The sequence below is a fragment of the Pavona decussata genome, unplaced genomic scaffold (assembly GCF_977016875.1).
Source record: "Pavona decussata unplaced genomic scaffold, jaPavDecu1.1 SCAFFOLD_116, whole genome shotgun sequence".
Classification (NCBI taxonomy): domain Eukaryota; kingdom Metazoa; phylum Cnidaria; class Anthozoa; order Scleractinia; family Agariciidae; genus Pavona; species Pavona decussata.
In genome coordinates this window covers 407501-424958 of record NW_028145530.1, presented here as the reverse complement: position 1 = coordinate 424958, position 17458 = coordinate 407501, and the positions used below count along the sequence as shown (strand labels likewise).

Here is a 17458-nt window from a genome sequence, read left to right as displayed (position 1 = left end):
TCTGATTAGTTTTAGGGACCAATGTGTGATTTTTGGAAACATTCACGGGCTCCAGATGTCAAGTGTTTGTGAATCGGTTCTGATCTCATAATTCGTGACGTGAATTGTGAGCCGCAAGTATCGCACGCATATTCAATCTTCGTTGAGTGGGAAAGAGTTTGAATCAGAGCTTGAAACTTTGAACAAATAAAGTTCTTTTCTTCTTCTTTTAAGGTATGAGATTTAATTTAGGGAAAATGACATACCAGAAACACTTTTATTTCAATGAAAATAGACATTAGTTTCATGGCCATTTTGAGTAGCGTACACAAATCTGCATGCTTCAGAAAGCAGCCAGCGGGTTTGGAATATTTATTGTATTAATTTTCTTGTGAGATGGTTGGTCTAGGTTTGTGTAAAGTTTCAAGTTCATTGGGTTATTTTACACCGTGAACGGGGCTTCGTCCTTTGACCTAAATTTTCGCGGTTTTCATAGGCCCGTGACCGCACCTAGGCCGCATTTCAAACTCTTGCAATTTTCTCAAAAAATGAAATACCTTGGAACTTTAAAATATGATTTTCGAAAATAGTTAATCCAAAGGTATCTTCAAGCGAAATATCAGAAATTCGACCAAGTGGTCGCTGAAATGCAGTTCTCGATTCTTACAGGCAGCCGCTCTTAATTATGTCTGTTGATTCCATGGTTCTTATTGACTTGTTTACATTAGTTGTTTTTGCTAAAATCTGACCACAATACTATATGTGTAGAACTGAAATAAACTCTGATGATGATTAGAAGATCAGCAGAAATTGTAAATACTGTGAACTACTTTATCAGGATCGTAGCTAAGAAAATAATCTCCTGCCTAAGATTTTTTATTGAGCTGGTCACCATTTTTCGGGAGAGACCTGAAACAAAATTTTTGTCCCCAATCTTTCGCAACGCCTAGATTGCGGGGCTACCAAGCTTCGTTTCTACGCAAGATGATCATTTATTGATGGATTTGTCCAGGGAAAACCAAACGTCAACGAATACCTCTGAAGTCGAAGGATCAGTTGAAGTGAGAAACACATGTAATCGTTCCTTTCTGCCTTCAGACCTCTCCAAAGCACATGGGCCAGACGGTATCCCGGCATGGTTATTAAAAGGAAACGCTGATCTCCTGGCGGGTCCAGTCTCTGCGATCCTCAACTCCTCTTTCCACGAATCCCGCCTTCCGCCTTCTTGAAAAGAGGCTGACGTAGTCCCGGTCCCAAAACAAAGGCCTGTTAATGACATTAACAAGCACCTCCGTCCGATTTCCCTTACGCCCATTCTGTCTAAACTCGCTGAAGATCACATTGTTGAGAAATACGTTAAACCTGCTGTGTTACAAAGAATTGACCGTCGACAATTTGGAACTATTCCCAAATCGTCTACTACACCTGCCTTGGTCAGTATGACGCATAATTGGCTTGTTAACACCGACGGAAATGGTGCCACGGCAAGAGTAGTCCTTCTTGATTTCCGTAAGGCCTTTGACCTTATCGATCACAGTGTTCTTGTCCAAAAACTAACAACATATGATATTCCGAGTCAAGTCAAAGGTTGGATCGTTGACTTCTTGATGGACCGGAAACAAAGAGTTAAACTTGCTCAGGATTGTCACTCTGAATGGCGCTCTGTGCCATCCGGTGTCCCCCAGGGAACAAAATTAGGCCCCTGGTTATTTCTTGTCGTGATTAATGAATCGGACACACCAGTTGACATGTGGAAATACGTGGATGATACATCTTGTTCCGAAATAGTAACAAAGGGTAGTGAGAGCAAACTCCAAGAAGCTGTGGATGACCTTTCGAGACAAGCGAGTCTCGATGGGTTCCAACTGAATGAGTCCAAGTGCAAAGAACTTCGAATTGGTTTCTCCACTAGCAACCACGATTTTGAGCCCCTAGTCTTAAATGGCAAGCCCCTTGAATCAGTCACCAGTGCCAAATTGCTAGGCGTGACCATTAGCCACGATTTAAAGTGGAACATGCACAGCTCTGAACTAATTAGGAAGTGTTCCTCTCGTCTCTACTTTTTACGTCAACTCAAGAGATCCGGAGTGGCATCAAGTGAACTGGTGCAATTCTATGTGACATGTATTAGGCCCGTCCTGGAATACGCAAGTCCTGTATTCCATCGTTCTCTACCAAACTACATTAGTGTAGATTTGGAACGGATCCAAAGAAGGGCATTCAGAATCATCTATCCTGACCTGTCATATAGTATAGCACTAGAAACAGTTGGCCTACCGAAACTTCATGAGAGGAGAGAAAAGATTTCAATCGATCTGTTCGACGAGATCGTCTGTAACCCCACCCACAGTCTCCATAGCCTCCTCCCTCAAAGGAAGAGTTGTAAATACGCACTGAGACGCAAAAGTGATTTCACTCTCCCCCTATGTAAGACCGAGCGTTTGAAGAACAGTTTTATTTTTAGCCATGTCTATAAGATGTAGATATTTTCTCATTTCCTCTTTGTTATTATATTTTTAGCCATGTCTATAAGATGTAGATACTGTAATTTTCTTATTTTCTCTTTGTTATTATTAGAATTTGTAAATATCCCGTAATTCAGCCCATGGCTGCAGTGGTGTTTATAATAAAGTATCTATCTATCAATCAGATATTTTACTTTTATAATTTCGTTTCTACAACTTTTTCACTATCTAAATTTAGGAACCAAACCCATGACATTGGAAAAGCGCTTGCTCGACCCGTAGAAAACAAGGTTCTAATAGAGGTTCCTCATCGAGGAGATAATCGACTGTCTACCGATTAAAGCTTGTCTTCCTCTGAGCTCCAAACAAGCAGCCATGACGGGAGGTTCGAATCGTTGACGAACATTCCCTCCGCATGAACGCGCCCCTTAATGTTACTTAACCAGGTTAACTTTTTTGGCAAAAAGCTAAAGGCCCTGTAAAAGGGAAAGAACCTACAAAGCCTTAATGATATTATATATAACTTTAACGGTAATTAAAACGCTTGTCAGTGACCTATAGAATCTAAAATACGAGTTTTAAAAATCATCACTGAGTTAAGATCCTCCATTTTGACCCATGAAAATAAAAACAGACTTCCTTGAAGTCGCAGTTCTCACTTTGGGCAGCATCAAGCTCTTCCCACTTCCCCTCGTGTTGCGGATAGTTCTAAAAGCCGTCAAATAATCTGTAAAAAAACATTGGAGGCGATCCTTAGAACATCATAAATTGTAAATACTGTGAACTCCTAAAATACACTATTGATATGTAATTAATTCGGTTGATACCATTACACTGATCAGTTTGTTTACATTTGTTCTTTTTGCTTAGATTTGAGCTTAGTGCTGTGCGTAGAACTGACATGAACTCTGGTGATGATAAAAACATCATAAATTGTAAATACTATGAACTACCATAGGTATATCTTAACTTACTCTCTTAAAATACACTTGATTAACTACATGTGAAAAGTGACCTCCCAAGAGCTTTAGCATAGTATCCCTTCTCCCAGTTGACAGCCACACACCAAGTTTATTAAGTCAATTTTAAAGCTTACACAAGGGGAGCAGAATTAAAAGTGTCAAATTATAGCATACATGCAATAATGATCTCTTACTTTCAATTCATTGCAAAAGTCAGTTATTATTATATGGGCATGAGTGTTGCACTGGAAAATACAACACATATAAAATCCAGATGAAACTAAATCCAGAACCCGAATGCCATATTGTCCATATCTTCCCAAGTGAGGATATTTATGACTTTGTTCCCCACTTTTTCATGGTTGTTTTCGCAAACAGTTAGCTTGTCTATATATGAAAAGATAATAACATGGTGTGTCAAAAACAATATCTTTCTCACCCACTGCACTCATCCGTAAAATATTGCTTTACCACCCACCCTTCATGCCGCTCTTTAAATATCATATATTATATTACTGACCTTTTTGATACATCCACCTTCAATGACGAGAACTGTATTCATGCCACCTCTCGTTGATAGGGATCGATTACAAAATACTGTACTTTTCTTGAAGCTCGAGCTTCATGTTACTGCCGCGGAGTTCTTTTTTGCCAGACACTGCGTTCATAAGCTCAACAAGAAAAGGGAGATTCGTCTTCAGTTCAAGCCAAACTTTATTGAAATCAGTCTTTTATGCTGTCATAATCGTTTCCATACAAAACGGAACCTTGCGAACGCTTACACAGCTTTGTACACGATGTTTTCAACTCGTTACAAACGCTTTTCTTCAACTCTTTCACAACCAGGCTTGGACAGTCATTTTCCAAGATAGCCGCCAATACAGTTGCATCCCTGTGGCTGACAGCTTGTACAAGCATTTTAGAACTGCTGTCTTTCAGTCAATAACGACTGAGCGTTAAATAATTGATCTAGTCATTGTCTCCTGATTTAGGCCTTAGAACATTTGCAGCTTGTTGAGTTTGAAACGAAGGCTGTTCTCCAGAACTTGATGCAGTTCGCGTCGACGACTGATCCACAAAAGTGATTGTACAATTAAGTCCTTCTGATTTAGACATTGGCACCACGGTAACTTCTTGCCGCGAAGAGAAAGACGGCTGTTCTGCACACCTTGAATTAGTATTTCGCTTCGGCTGATCCGAAGAAGGAGTTGAGCAGTTATCTCCCTGTCGATTTACGTATTACAACTGTCGCAGCTTGCGGAGTTGAAAAGGAAAGCTGCTTTCTTGTTGGTGGGATTCGCTTCTATGGCTAATCCACGTGTACAGAAGTATCGCAAGGGTTTTCGGGGCGTTCGAATGGCATATTCGTTGATGAACTCTTCAACAGCCGAGGGGAAGAAGGTAAAAGCTGAATGCATCGCTTTACAGCATGTTCTGAGCTTTTATCGTAATACGACGTATTCTCTATGGCTTGGGCTCTCTGAATAAACTGTTCCATCTTGTTTACGAACGAAACACAACCCCTACATAATACCATTGGCCTCGTATTGTCCTCCGAAATTTTTATGCCACAAATTTTATAGACTTTAGCACACAGATCTTTTGATGGACCAGCTTTTCTGAATATTCGAAGCATGTAATGACTCTCATGAGAATCATCTCAGGGTCTGCAAACTGGATTTCGAGGAGAAATCTTCGTCCCCAGGGTCTTATCCCTGGCCATGGTTTGCATGAATTATTTAAAACAAACAACCAATCAAAATGAAGAATTCGCCGGCCAATCCCAGGGCATTTTCCCGCCCCGCCACGCCCCAGGAAAAGGCCCTGGGAACGAGGTTGGCCTGAAAGCTCACCCTGCCAAACTTAAGGTGCGAGCCATAAATTGAAATGCCACGCCCCACAGACATGACAGATGCAATATTTCGCATTTCAAAAGTACCGTTTAGGGAGCCAACTCTTCTACTCTTTCTCAGGCTGGATTCTTTTAGCTGTTGCTGACGACATCATTGAGGTTTATTCTTTCTTTATTGAAACCTCCAAGGCTGTTATTAGAAGTCGGATGGCCATGTTTAGCCGATATGCAGTGTCGGGGTCCGCTATCACTGATAATGGACCGTGCTTTGCGTCATCAGAGTTCGTAAAGTCTACTAGTGTGTAAAACTTTCAACGTTGTAGTTCGACTCCCTGTTAACCTCAGAAGGCCAACTGTAGCTCATAAGTAAATTTGGGTGAAGAAAGGACCCGTTCCCCGTTGAAAGACAGAAAACCAAACTGAAAGTATTTTTTTTTTAAATAATCCTCGTTAGGTGCCGCGGCATAAATTACTGTGATGACTACAAAAGAAATCAAGTAAAGGACATCTAACCTGCTGGCCCATGAATGGCTAATCTTGTGCAATCATATTTGCAACCAGGGAACAAAATGTCAGCTTGTAAATATCTTCGAGATTTAAGAACCAGCCATCCTCGACATCGTGATCGTGTTGCTTCGTCCTCAAAATGAATTTTCTTCAAGACTCTCTTCACGTCACTAAAAGGGATTTCAATATCCTCCAATCTCCCCTTGACGTTCTCGTGCGTAACCCACACCTAATTAATAAAAGGGGATTTAGCTTAACAAAGTAATAAAAATTGAATGGTAATAAATGAAAAATATAAAATAATAAATTCGTTAGTTACTTTTGTAACGCCTTCATTGCAAAGATGAATAGCATACTAGGAGCTAACGAAAGGAATGTGGATGTCGGAAGATTGACGTGTTGTTTTTAAAGTTGTTTATATAAATTTGCCATAGTTGTTTTCTGTACCATTTAGAATCCTCCAGTTTTTCACTGAAAGAGCCAGTTACCATAATCATGAAGGGTCATTGCAGTCGAATTAAAGCGGTCATCCTCTATTAAGAGGTCACTTGTCAAAGTTCCGAAGACTATACTTCCCTATAAATTACTTTAATTTTTTACTGAGCGGTTGCTGTCACCATTTGCTATTCCTCAACGTAAGTTCCATTGTCTTGACCACTAAAATATAGTAACGACCAGCTTGCTGGAAATTGAATTTCGTACGACTATAAAAAACTGACAGTAGGATCTTAGCTTTAATGTTTTATTCCACGTTCTCCTTGTCACACCATTTTATCGTTGTAGTTTCTCAATCGAGTAAGTGATTTTGTGAGCGCTTTGGAGCATAAACCATACATTTTAATTTATATTTTAACTTAAAAGTTACCACTGAAATATGAAATGAAATGTCGTTTTTATTGTATATGACATGAATTCTGTCCAACCTGTTTTAAGAGGTTACTGAGCCATTCCACGAGGATGACCGCTTAAAAACGCGACATGAAATTCTTTGGATAATTACCTTACACTTTAAATGATGATAGGATGGCGTGAGATATGTTAAATCATATCTCGCTATATATGGATCATTCTCATTAATCTTGTAATTATTTTGTTTAAACATTCCCTCGTCGAAGTCCACTCCTGCTCTAAAAGCCATTTTCCAATTATGTCCCTCATCTGATAATTGAAGGTTATGCGTTGCCTCATCGACGCTCCATTCGGCCTCAAAGACATTCTCTAGAAAAGAACAATTTATAACACAATCTTATCTATTTTTAATCAGGAGTACGAGTTTATTCCTTCTTACTGAGAGGCAGAGTTAATGACAACAGAGTTTAATTTCACGTAGTAATTAAAAAAGAACATGGACAACTATTAATGGCAAATAAGTATTTTTAATAAAAAGAACAAAGAAGTTAAGATTGTGTTGTTTTTCGATAGCTAGAATGAAGACAGCTTAGTATCAGGGACTATAGGAAATTTTATCGAGTATGGACACGGGAAGCCCAAGCTCGCGTCACTAGAGAGCGTGTAATAATTAATCACTAGTGGGCATGATGACCTTTGATGAGAATTTAAACGCATTATAAGACTTTGTATGGGAAATAAAATACTGTCAATTATGAAGTTTAAAAAACACTAAATTTAACTTTCATTCAATAAAACGAATAAAACTGCCAACCTCACGTCACTGGAGAGCGTGTAATAATTGATTACTTGTGGGATGTTGACCTTTAAAAGGGTGCAAAGCGGTATTGGGCTACAGGCAGCCGTTAAGAATTTAAACGCGTTATAAGACTTTGTACGTGAAATAAAATATTATCGATTATGAAGTTTAGAAAACGCTAAATTTAACTTTCATTCAATAAAATGAATAAGACTGACTCAACTCTTGTGTATTCTTGTGTGTTTTGTAGCTTATTTTACCGTTTAGGGCATTCTTTGAAATCACTTTCATTCCCTTCATAAGACGGAGTCAAGGCAGCACACTAAGATGTCGACTGTAAGCGCGCGTAGTCCGCTCAGAGGCGGTTTGCGCCTCGAAAATCCATCCCAGCCGCGAATATTTCACGTAAAGCTAAAGCCCCATTATTTGCGACCCTCAGTGAATGTTTCGTCGTCAAAAATCCCCACGCACTTGGCTAGAAATGAGCATTTTCTGCTTCCGATTCCACGATCGCGTCTTTTCTCGAAGACCTGATGATTTTGGAAATGGTCACAGGGGCTTGGGTCCGAGGTCAAATTAACTCAAACCGATGGGGTACAGTTATTATGTACGGCACTTACCCCATCCCCACAGCTATGCCATTGGTCGCTCGTAACAATGGAGCTGACCGAGATGCCGCTGTGGGGATGGGGTAGGTGCCGTACATGAAATGACTGTACCCCATCGGGTTGAGTTAATTTGACCTCGGACCCAAGCCCCTACCGTTTCTTAAGCTTCAAAATCGACAGTATATTTCCTATACAAAGTCTTATAATGCGTTTAGATTCTCAATAGCTGTTTGCACTCGAAGGTCATCATTTTTTTTCTTTAAACATTCTTTATTTAATATACAATCTTCCTTAACATACAACATTAATTGTAAATAATTATTAAAATACTCAGAAAAAACGAAAGAAAAAAGCCCAGGGAGAGCTTAACAGAGTATTAGTGTACACGTTTTGTATAACAATACTTCTACATAAGTTTCACTAATAAGTTTCACTAGGCACGATAAATTATAAAGGTTGTACAAAGGGTTTTTCTTTTCTCTCTTTATTTTGCGTGTGTGTACTTGTTAAATTACTACAGTACTTAGAAGATAATATTTCATAATTAACTAAAATAAAAATAAAGAATTAGTTATTGGTTATAGCCACTTTAAAGCAACCCTTCATAGTTTTTCCATTTATTGCGAAAAGAAACAATTCTATTGGATTTAAATGCAAGATATTTTTCAGTTTCGTATTTATTTTCAAGAATTTTCTTAAAGTGGCTTCCAGACGGTTTAATCTGTTTGTGCTGCAAGCCCATAAATAGGTTTTTTCCTAAAATTATTACAAAATTAACTAGATCCATTCCCTCCTTCAAGATTCCTATGATAACGTCACGCAGTAAGAGACAACAGCAACTACTTATGTTCTTTAGAATGTAGGCAACAACGTCCATCCAAAAAGAGTGTGAAAAGCGACAACTAAACAATATATGGTTTCTAGTTTTAGTGGTATCTTGACAAAAGGAACAGTTAGGGCTTGAAATGTAGCCTGTTTTAAAAAGGATGTCATTGGTAAAAAGAATAGAATCCAATACTTATTGAAAAGATCGTAAGTAGGGTTCACTGGAAACTCTTATGGGCAGCAAAAATGCTTCAGTCATAATTATCTTCTAAATCGAATTCTTCCCTTAACTTGGCCCATTTCTTAGGCTTTTCATACCTGAGCTTTATTAACAATCGATAGTAGTCACGACGTTTAAAATTTTCCCAATCAAGAACGACATCGAAAGTGGGTGGACGTGTTTGTCGATTCAGGGGAACAGACTGTCTTAATCCTTTCCACGTCAAAAAATTGGAGTTTAAAAGCCTTTCTCCTCCGACAGCATTAAAAGAGTCAATATTTGTCTTTTCATACAATAAGTCTTCGGTATACTTTATGCCTTTTGAAAAGTGTTTATTAAACACGCTTTTACCGTCTATCTTAATTTCTCTATTGTTCCAAACGATATATTTATATTCACCATAACAATCAGCAACATCTCGTAATTCTGACCACCATAATAAGATTTCATAATAAAAATCGGGTAAGGTATTTAATTTATCAACGTCGTAGTTACAGTTAAGTAAAAACAATCCTCCGTGACTACTTAAGAGATAGCTTAGATACAGTTTCCAGAAGCAATGATAACCATCATCTACAATCTTTTTTAACCAACTTAACCTTAGGGCTTTTATCATGTTTTCATAATCAACCATTCTGATACCACCAGAATCGTAGGGTGCGCAAGTAGAACGTCTAGTGACTTTATCTTTTCCATTCCATAAGAATTCAAACACCAAAGTATTAAACTCTTTTATAATTTCGGGCGGAGTAGGTAGCACAGAGCTAGGGTAGATCATTTTTGAAAGCAAAAAGGCCTTAATTGATAATAGTAACTTTACCATGGATGGACAGCGCTCTGACTTTCCAAAGGTTAATCGTATTCCTAATTTTCTTCAGTCTTTGTTTAGAATTCTTCTCGACTAATAGCTTGACATCATACGTTATATGTATTCCTAAGAATTTAACACATGTTTGCCATTTAACTCCAAGTGGTTGATCTTCACAGCTCCTAAGAGATCCAATCCACATTGCTTCAGTCTTTTTAACATTCAGTTTTAAACCAGAGGCTTTCTCAAAATCTTCAAGTAAGCTAAAAAGGGCATTAGCAGAGTTCAAGTTCGATAAAAATAGCTGTCGTATCATCCGCAAACTGCAAAAGTTTAGTCTGTAAACCATTGATTTTGACCCCATTGATACTCTCTCTATTTCTTATGAAGATAGACAAACTTTCAATCGCTGTTACGAACAGGTAAGAAGAGAGAGGGTCTCCTTGTCTCACTCCACGCTCTATTTTGAAGTAATGGGAACACAGACCATTATTTATAACACAACTTTGAATATTCTTGTAGAAAATATTTACCCATTTAATAAAATCCGGTCCAAAATTGAATAGTTCGAGACATTTATTAAGAAAGTCCCATTCTAAGCTGTCAAAAGCTTTCTCAAAGTCAATAAAAAATAAAATACCAGGTTCGTTTTTGTCTTTTGTATATTCCATTATGTGAAGGATTGAGCGAATATTATCACAAATATTTCTACCCGGAATGTATCCTGATTGATTCTCGTGGATTAAATCTGGCAGAACACATCTAAGGTGATGAATCCTTCGCCAAACTGTTTACATTCTTCGGAAAGCCTTGGTATTGGTAGTTCTTCGTAATTAAAGTACGCTTCATTTTGTTGCATACCATCACGGGGCGAGATTTATATAGACTTTCATAAAATTCCTCTTCTGCTTATAGAATTTCAAAAGGATTTGATAACGCCACCTAGCTGAAGTTTTCGAACATGTTTTCTGATGTGATTCCGTTTCTCTAGATTAAGAAAATATTTAGAGTTCTTTTCCCCGTGTTCATGCCAGCGTGCTCGGGATCTTACAATTATACCTTCAACTTTTAGTTCGTACAGTTTTTCCATCTTTTCTTTCAAGATATTTAGAGCAACCAAATTTTCTTCAGATGGGTCATTTTGAAAAGCTAAATGCGCTGTTTGAAGTTCTTCGTTAAGTTGTTGCTCTTTTTCTCGTCTTTGTTTGCATTTATTCATATAATATTTTCTCGAATGCTTCTTAATATTATACTTAACCCAGTCCCATATTGAACGCGGATCAGACAGATCTACCCTCCACGTGGGAATCAAACGATTTATTTCGTCAACATACAGATGATCTCTTAATAAAGAACAATTTAATTTCCAAAGTCCAGGGCCCTTGACAGTATCGCCGACATCTTTAAATTCTATAATAATTGCGGAGTGGTCAGTTTTTATTGATGGTATGATATCAGTAAACCAGTAATCCAATCTAGACAAAATTAAAGGTTGTGATTGACGCCAAGTATAACTCCGCTTTGTGGGATTTTTGATACGCCAAATATCATGCAAGTCAAGTTCCCATTGTAAATGTTCTATGACATTGATTACACGCTGTCTGGGGACAAGAATCCCACCAATACCAACAATAGGGTTTAACGGACAGTTGAAGTCCCCACCATTATGATGTTTTCAGTTTCCAAATCATTTGTCTTTATGCTTTGGAGAACCAAATAATAAAAATCAACTAATCTATTATCTTGATTAGGACCATATATGTTACCTAAAATAGCCCGTTCACCTTTCAAGAGTACCTTGAGCATAATATATCTACTATTTACGTCCGAAACTATTTCTTCAACTCTGCAATCAAAATTATTCCTTATTAGTATCGCTACCCCGCGAGAGTTACTAGCCCCATGCGAACGATAGAAAGGAGCGCCCCATTCCCTTTTCCAGAATAACTCATTATCCTTTGTGGAATGTGTTTCCTGCAGAAAAATGACATCCACTTTTTGTTTTTTACACCAAGTAAAAATTGTCCTTCTTTTACGGAAGTTGCTGATGCCTCTTACATCTAGAGAAAAAAAAAATTACCAACTACCATGTGTCAGGATAAAATACAAACAAAGGAAAAATAAACTTAAGACTACAAGGAGGGACGGATCGAGAGTAAATAATTTATTGTATGCATGAAGTAAAGATATGTTAATAGTTGTAGGCTTACAATTAAAACTTTTGTTGTCAAACCAAACCGAAAAATTTAGTACACACAGAATTAATCTTAAAACAAAAGCGAATACTAAGAAATAGAGTAACAAAACTTTTCTAGAGCTTACAAAGTTCGCTCCTGTGCCCTTTGGCACAGGCCGTCTGAACACAAGCAAATTCATCGCCAGGTATTAATTGTAAAGAGCGCTGCCGTTGTTGTGCTCCGAAGTAAGCAAATTTAATAACAGTTATTCAACAGGTACTGCCTTACCGTCTATGAAAAGCTTGCCTCTTGTAAATCGCACCTTCTTACCGTTGTCGAAAGCCTCTTCCTTTATTGGGAGTGCTTTTTTTCGGTTTCAAAGTCATAAGGAGTGAAATCTTCCACAAATCGAATTCCGTTCAATGCTTCTTAATTTTCAGGCCTCTTAGCGACACGAAGAAATTCTCTCTTGAAAGGTCTGCTATACAGTTTAGCAATGATTTGTCTGGGTTTGTCATCTTGTTTCTTGCCGGTACGGTGTACGTTTTCTATTTCGCCGATGTCATCTTGGAAACCAAGAAGACTAAAGTAATTCTGTATTATCGTAAAGCAATTTTCGCCATCTTCTTCAGCCACACCCAGCACTCGAATATTAAAATCTCGTGAATATCTTTCCAAGTGTTCTACTCTTTTCTTCAACTCCATGTTACATTCTTGAAAAGACGTCTCTGTTTCATTTAGCGTTGTATTCAAGCCACCAACATCTTCTTCGAGCTTCTCTACTTTCGGCTTCAACTGGTCGATTTCAACAATTTTTGAAATGACGTTTTCAATCTTCGCAAGTCGGGCATCGGTGGTGTTTTTAAAAGTTGCGAGTTCGTCACTAATTATTTGCATTTGTTTTGTAAGGTCACTTCGAAGGGATTTGAGCTCTTTAAGAATGGCGTCGTTCATGGTCGATTCTTCCTTCGTCACCTTTGACTTTTCTTTTGGTTTCCGCTCAACAATTCCTGCTTTGCCTGTTCTTTTTCCTGATCTAAGTCGTACACCAGACATACAACGCGAGTGATAACGAGTAAGGCTAATTCTAAGTTGAAAATACGTTTGCTCGGCACGGAGCTCAACACGACACGTCTTTACTAGATAGTGTCCAGTCCCATTCCCATCCCCAGTCGAAGGTCATCATGCCCACTAGTAATTAATTATTACACGCTCTCTAGTGACACGACCTTGGGCTGCCTGTGGTATGGAGAGATGTCCTACTGTTGACACATATTCCCTTCTTTTTTTAGCCAACCATAATCTGAGTACCTAGTGCTGCAATCCTACCTCTCCCTATGTTAATCAAATGTAGTTGCACAGAGAACGCATTTGTATAGGTAATCACATGATTCCGAGTGTAATTTGGAATAAATGAGCACGAGCAAAATTTTAAAAGGCTAAGAAAATTGCACTCACCCGCTGGGCTAGTGCAATTTGTGGTCTATTAAAATTTTACAAGTGCTCATTTATTCCAAATTGCACGAGAAAAATCATGATTACTTGTTAATAATATACATACAAAAATTTCAAATGAACTTTTGTTTATTTCTCGTCTGTCGGCTAACGCTCCGCCTACATGTATTTGATTGGTTTAAAAAATGACAAGCTTGATTGACATACATGTTGATACGTAAGGAAAACATGATAAAAATACCATCTCTTTAAAAAGTGCATGTTCTCAAATCACAAAGTAAAATTTTAAGTCAATGTTTAAAGAAGTCTGAAGTCAATCACCCTCCTCGGCATGTTTGAGAACTGGCTGGATTTCATGAGCCGAGGCTTTACAGACAGTCCAAGCTGGCGTGTTTTAGTCTGGTTTTCGATGAATTCAAAGTTTGTTTTCGTCTAAGCCGACATGGAAATTTTCAACACGATGCTCTAGGCCAAAATATTGAGTCAGGTCAGCCACCAATCCGTTTGTACCAGGACTTGTGCTTCAAAGCCTGTTCCTTTTCCACAGCTCATTTAATTTACTGTTTGTCAGACTTCCGAGACTTGTTCGGCAGCTTGACTTTAAGCTTACCTTGTTGTCGCAGTAGCCGAGGTTTACCTTCAAGAACTTGCTTGGAACTTTTTTACCCTTGGTCTCTAATTATGGAGTATTTGTAACCTTGCCTTCTTAGGTAACGTTTAATTGCAGTGAGAGAACTGTCATGCTCGTATAGTCTTTCCCTTCTTTTTTACGCATGGTTGCGTGAAAATCCTCGAGAATTTTATTGAGTGCCACCTGTTCATAGTTTTCAATATTTTGGTCGTAGCCCTTTTGTGCTGTCCAAGACCTCCAAACTGATCTTAGCCAGTGTGTTTGTGCTTTGTTGAGTTTCTTTGCATTTTTCTTTAAACTTTCAATTAAAATGATGTTATTCTCTTCAAACCTGTTGAACTTCGCCATTTTGTTTCGAGACAGCCGATTTGAAAATTTGCGTACCTGTCAATCATTTTAATTTCACCTTTTTGCACTAATTTCAACTTTCTGCACTTAATTTCACATTTCTGCACTACACTTAGGATAATTAAGATGCTCTCCACCAATCAGATTGCAGACATTTTTGTACGCATATTATTACACATGAAATCAGCTTTGATTGTGGGGAGTGGGGATAACTTCTACAAACTGGTACTGTTACAATTTTTTTTTCCAGGATGCAACTTGAAAAAATAACGGCATTGTGGCACAACTTTTTATTTTATTTTTATTTTTTGTTTGTTTATTTTGTTTACAAAAACGAGATTAAAATCAGAAAACAACACTCGTTTTCGAATCCCCTTCTCTATGTGCTCAGCTGTAACTGAAGCAAAATAAATCATTACCTTTCGCGGGAACTCTGATGACTGCCGTTCCAAAGTGACACCACATGTTTGCCTTCGGATGTTCTTCTGTCTCTCTGAGGTTGCGGAGTGATACCAGAGCGTCCTCCATCAATTTAGACTGGTAGCTTGAGTTACTGTTGGAGCTAATAGCTTCCAGATCCTAAAGAGGAGACGACACTAATACATTAAGTCGGAGGGCTGTAAAAGCAATAGTTTTAACAACAAAAGGCCAATTTCAAGTGACTTCAATAAATGAGACTTGTTATTATGATCCAAAGGTAGATCTAGGGTAATGGTCTGGGAGGCCCAGGCCCCCTTCTTATTCTTAGAGAAAGCATGTAAGGCCCGGAGGGCGAAATTTTTAATTCTTACTGAAACGTTTTCATTCCGGTCCCGTGGGTCGTACATCATAGGATATTCTGAATACAACGCTGTGATAGCAAATTTCCGTACACCTAATAACAGTGCCCGGGAAGATTGGTCCAAGAAAGAAGTAACCTGATGATTTACTTGTGTTTACTACAGAGAATTTATATGCAAACCATGATGCACATCACATTAAATACCTGTGGTTCACATTTCCTGGCAAGTATCAGATTGTACTTCGGATGTGATACTTCTTGCAATGTTACTGTGCAATCCTCGGAAAGATTGCAGCCATCAATGTAGTAGCAAAGCTTTTTTACTTTGTTTTCCGCGCCTGTCAATCTTACACTCGCCTGAAATTGAAGTCACGCGTTAATGAAGCTACGCAGCAAAATTTATATCCTTATCGGTGGCATCAGATCGGCACACACTCGAGTAATACGTTTTGCCAGCATGTCCTGATGTCCAAATAGTTATACAATACAATATTTATTTCGCCATATACACAACATTTACAGATGGGAAGAAAAAATGAAGAAAAAAATTGAAGAAAGAAAATAAATGGCGAGGAAACCTGAAAGAAACCACGAGGCTTATAACAAGTCAGGCTTCCTCACTTAACTAATCTTATATTAGAATTACAATATGGACTTATGGTAAATTAACTTTGACCGCGCACACGTACACATACACATATTAAGTAAGTTAGTTAGTTAAGAATTACAGCCTTACAGAAGTTAATACCTAGAAAGAAGAAATTCTTTAAGCTTTCTTTTAAAAGAAGCGGAGGAGGGAGAACTAGTTATGTCAGAAGTTAGCGAATTATAAAAGTTTGGACCTTGAAAGTAAATTGAAAACTTCCTGGTGTTCGTTCTGCACAGTGGCAAGCGGAAGGACTGAGCATTCCTAGTATTATAATTATGGATTTGATAGTTCTGTGATAAGTGACCAAAGAGCGCGTGCACTTTCATGAAGATATAGCATCAATTTTTGATGTTTAACCGATCTGATGGGTGGCTCAACTTGAGCATTTCTATTGCGTTTCAAAACAACAATCAAGGTCAAAACGGGTTGGAAAAATTCGAAGTTACGATGTTTTCGTATGCACGCGACAGAAACACGGCACACGAGAACGTAAAAAATATCTGGTCACCGTCCCCCATCCCCGTACAATGTTGACTCAGCGCAAGAGAAATACCCCGTGGGATAGATAACATGGTTTCTTTAGTTAAGGTCACGCTAAATTAACGGTTAATAGCATACTTTGTAAGATTTGTGCCATGACCTTTTGTCCTCGATTGTAGTGTGATCATTTCAATCCTCAGAATTAAAAATTAAATGTGTTAGGGAGAGAAAAAAGAGTTTCTTGCCAAATTTAATGAGTACAAAACTTTTTATAAGTAGTCGTTTTTTGTTCGCAGATATAGTACACCAGCAAAGCATCTTGGGTATAGTCAAATCATCGATCGATTTAATTTGGAAAGGACCTGATGATCGATTTAATGTAAACGATTTAATTTGCAGGATTTAGAAGGAAACTGATCGAATTAACCCGTCCGCTACGAGAAAATGGCACTCGATATAGAAAAGTTTTGATGACTGGATTGGAGCTATGGCGCTAATTTTGGAATGTTGACTCTCGATTTGACACGCTAAATTTTGACAGTATAAACACGCCATACATTTACAATCATTTGAACTTCTTTTGTATAATTGTTTTGCCTTCTTAAGATTACTTACAACGGTGACGCAAAACTATTCCAGCTTTTATTTCATTCAGTAAGCTGGCAAGTATTTCCGTATACCAAAGAAACAGCTTTATAATTCAACTCCGGGCACAATTCATTCGTTTAATCAAAAATCCGGTGACACTTTACTCAGAGACGCCTCGCTCGTTTGGATAATTTAGAACTACTCCTCTCTAGATAGAAACTACTAGTCTATGAAGGAGCACCGACCAACAGTTTGTGAGATTCACGGCTTGCTTTGTTGGTTATTTGCATTATTCAATACATCCTACTTGACTCACAGGAAAGCACCGAAAAAAGTTCTTTGTATGTAAAAGCAACAAATAAAGCGAACAGTTTCAAACCACGACCCACTAACGTGGTAATCAATCAATCCACTACCGCTCTTCAACGCGTTATACTGTAAGTTTAACTTTTCATTTAATGATTTCACTTAGTTT

General features: G+C 38.1%; 2 protein-coding genes across 3 annotated transcripts in view; both read right to left on the bottom strand.

Annotated features, from left to right (window-relative positions):
• LOC146469836 (uncharacterized) overlaps window positions 1-17458 on the bottom strand; it is a 52188-nt gene that overhangs the window by 18856 nt on the left and 15874 nt on the right. For both annotated transcript variants that reach the window (XM_085122805.1, XM_085122804.1), the window contains exons 4-7: window positions 15471-15623; window positions 14905-15064; window positions 6766-6983; window positions 5772-5994 (exon numbers count right to left, since the gene is read on the bottom strand). In XM_085122805.1, coding sequence (XP_084978931.1) covers window positions 5772-5994; window positions 6766-6983; window positions 14905-15064; window positions 15471-15623 — 754 coding nt within the window. The remainder of the gene's footprint in view (window positions 1-5771; window positions 5995-6765; window positions 6984-14904; window positions 15065-15470; window positions 15624-17458) is intronic.
• Window positions 8730-13704, bottom strand: LOC146469837 (uncharacterized). Its single transcript, XM_085122809.1, has 2 exons — window positions 12113-13704; window positions 8730-8871 (listed from the first exon to the last, which is right to left on the bottom strand). Exon 1 carries the CDS (start codon window positions 13105-13107, stop codon window positions 12481-12483), a length of 627 nt encoding a protein of 208 aa, XP_084978935.1. The 5' UTR covers window positions 13108-13704; the 3' UTR covers window positions 8730-8871; window positions 12113-12480.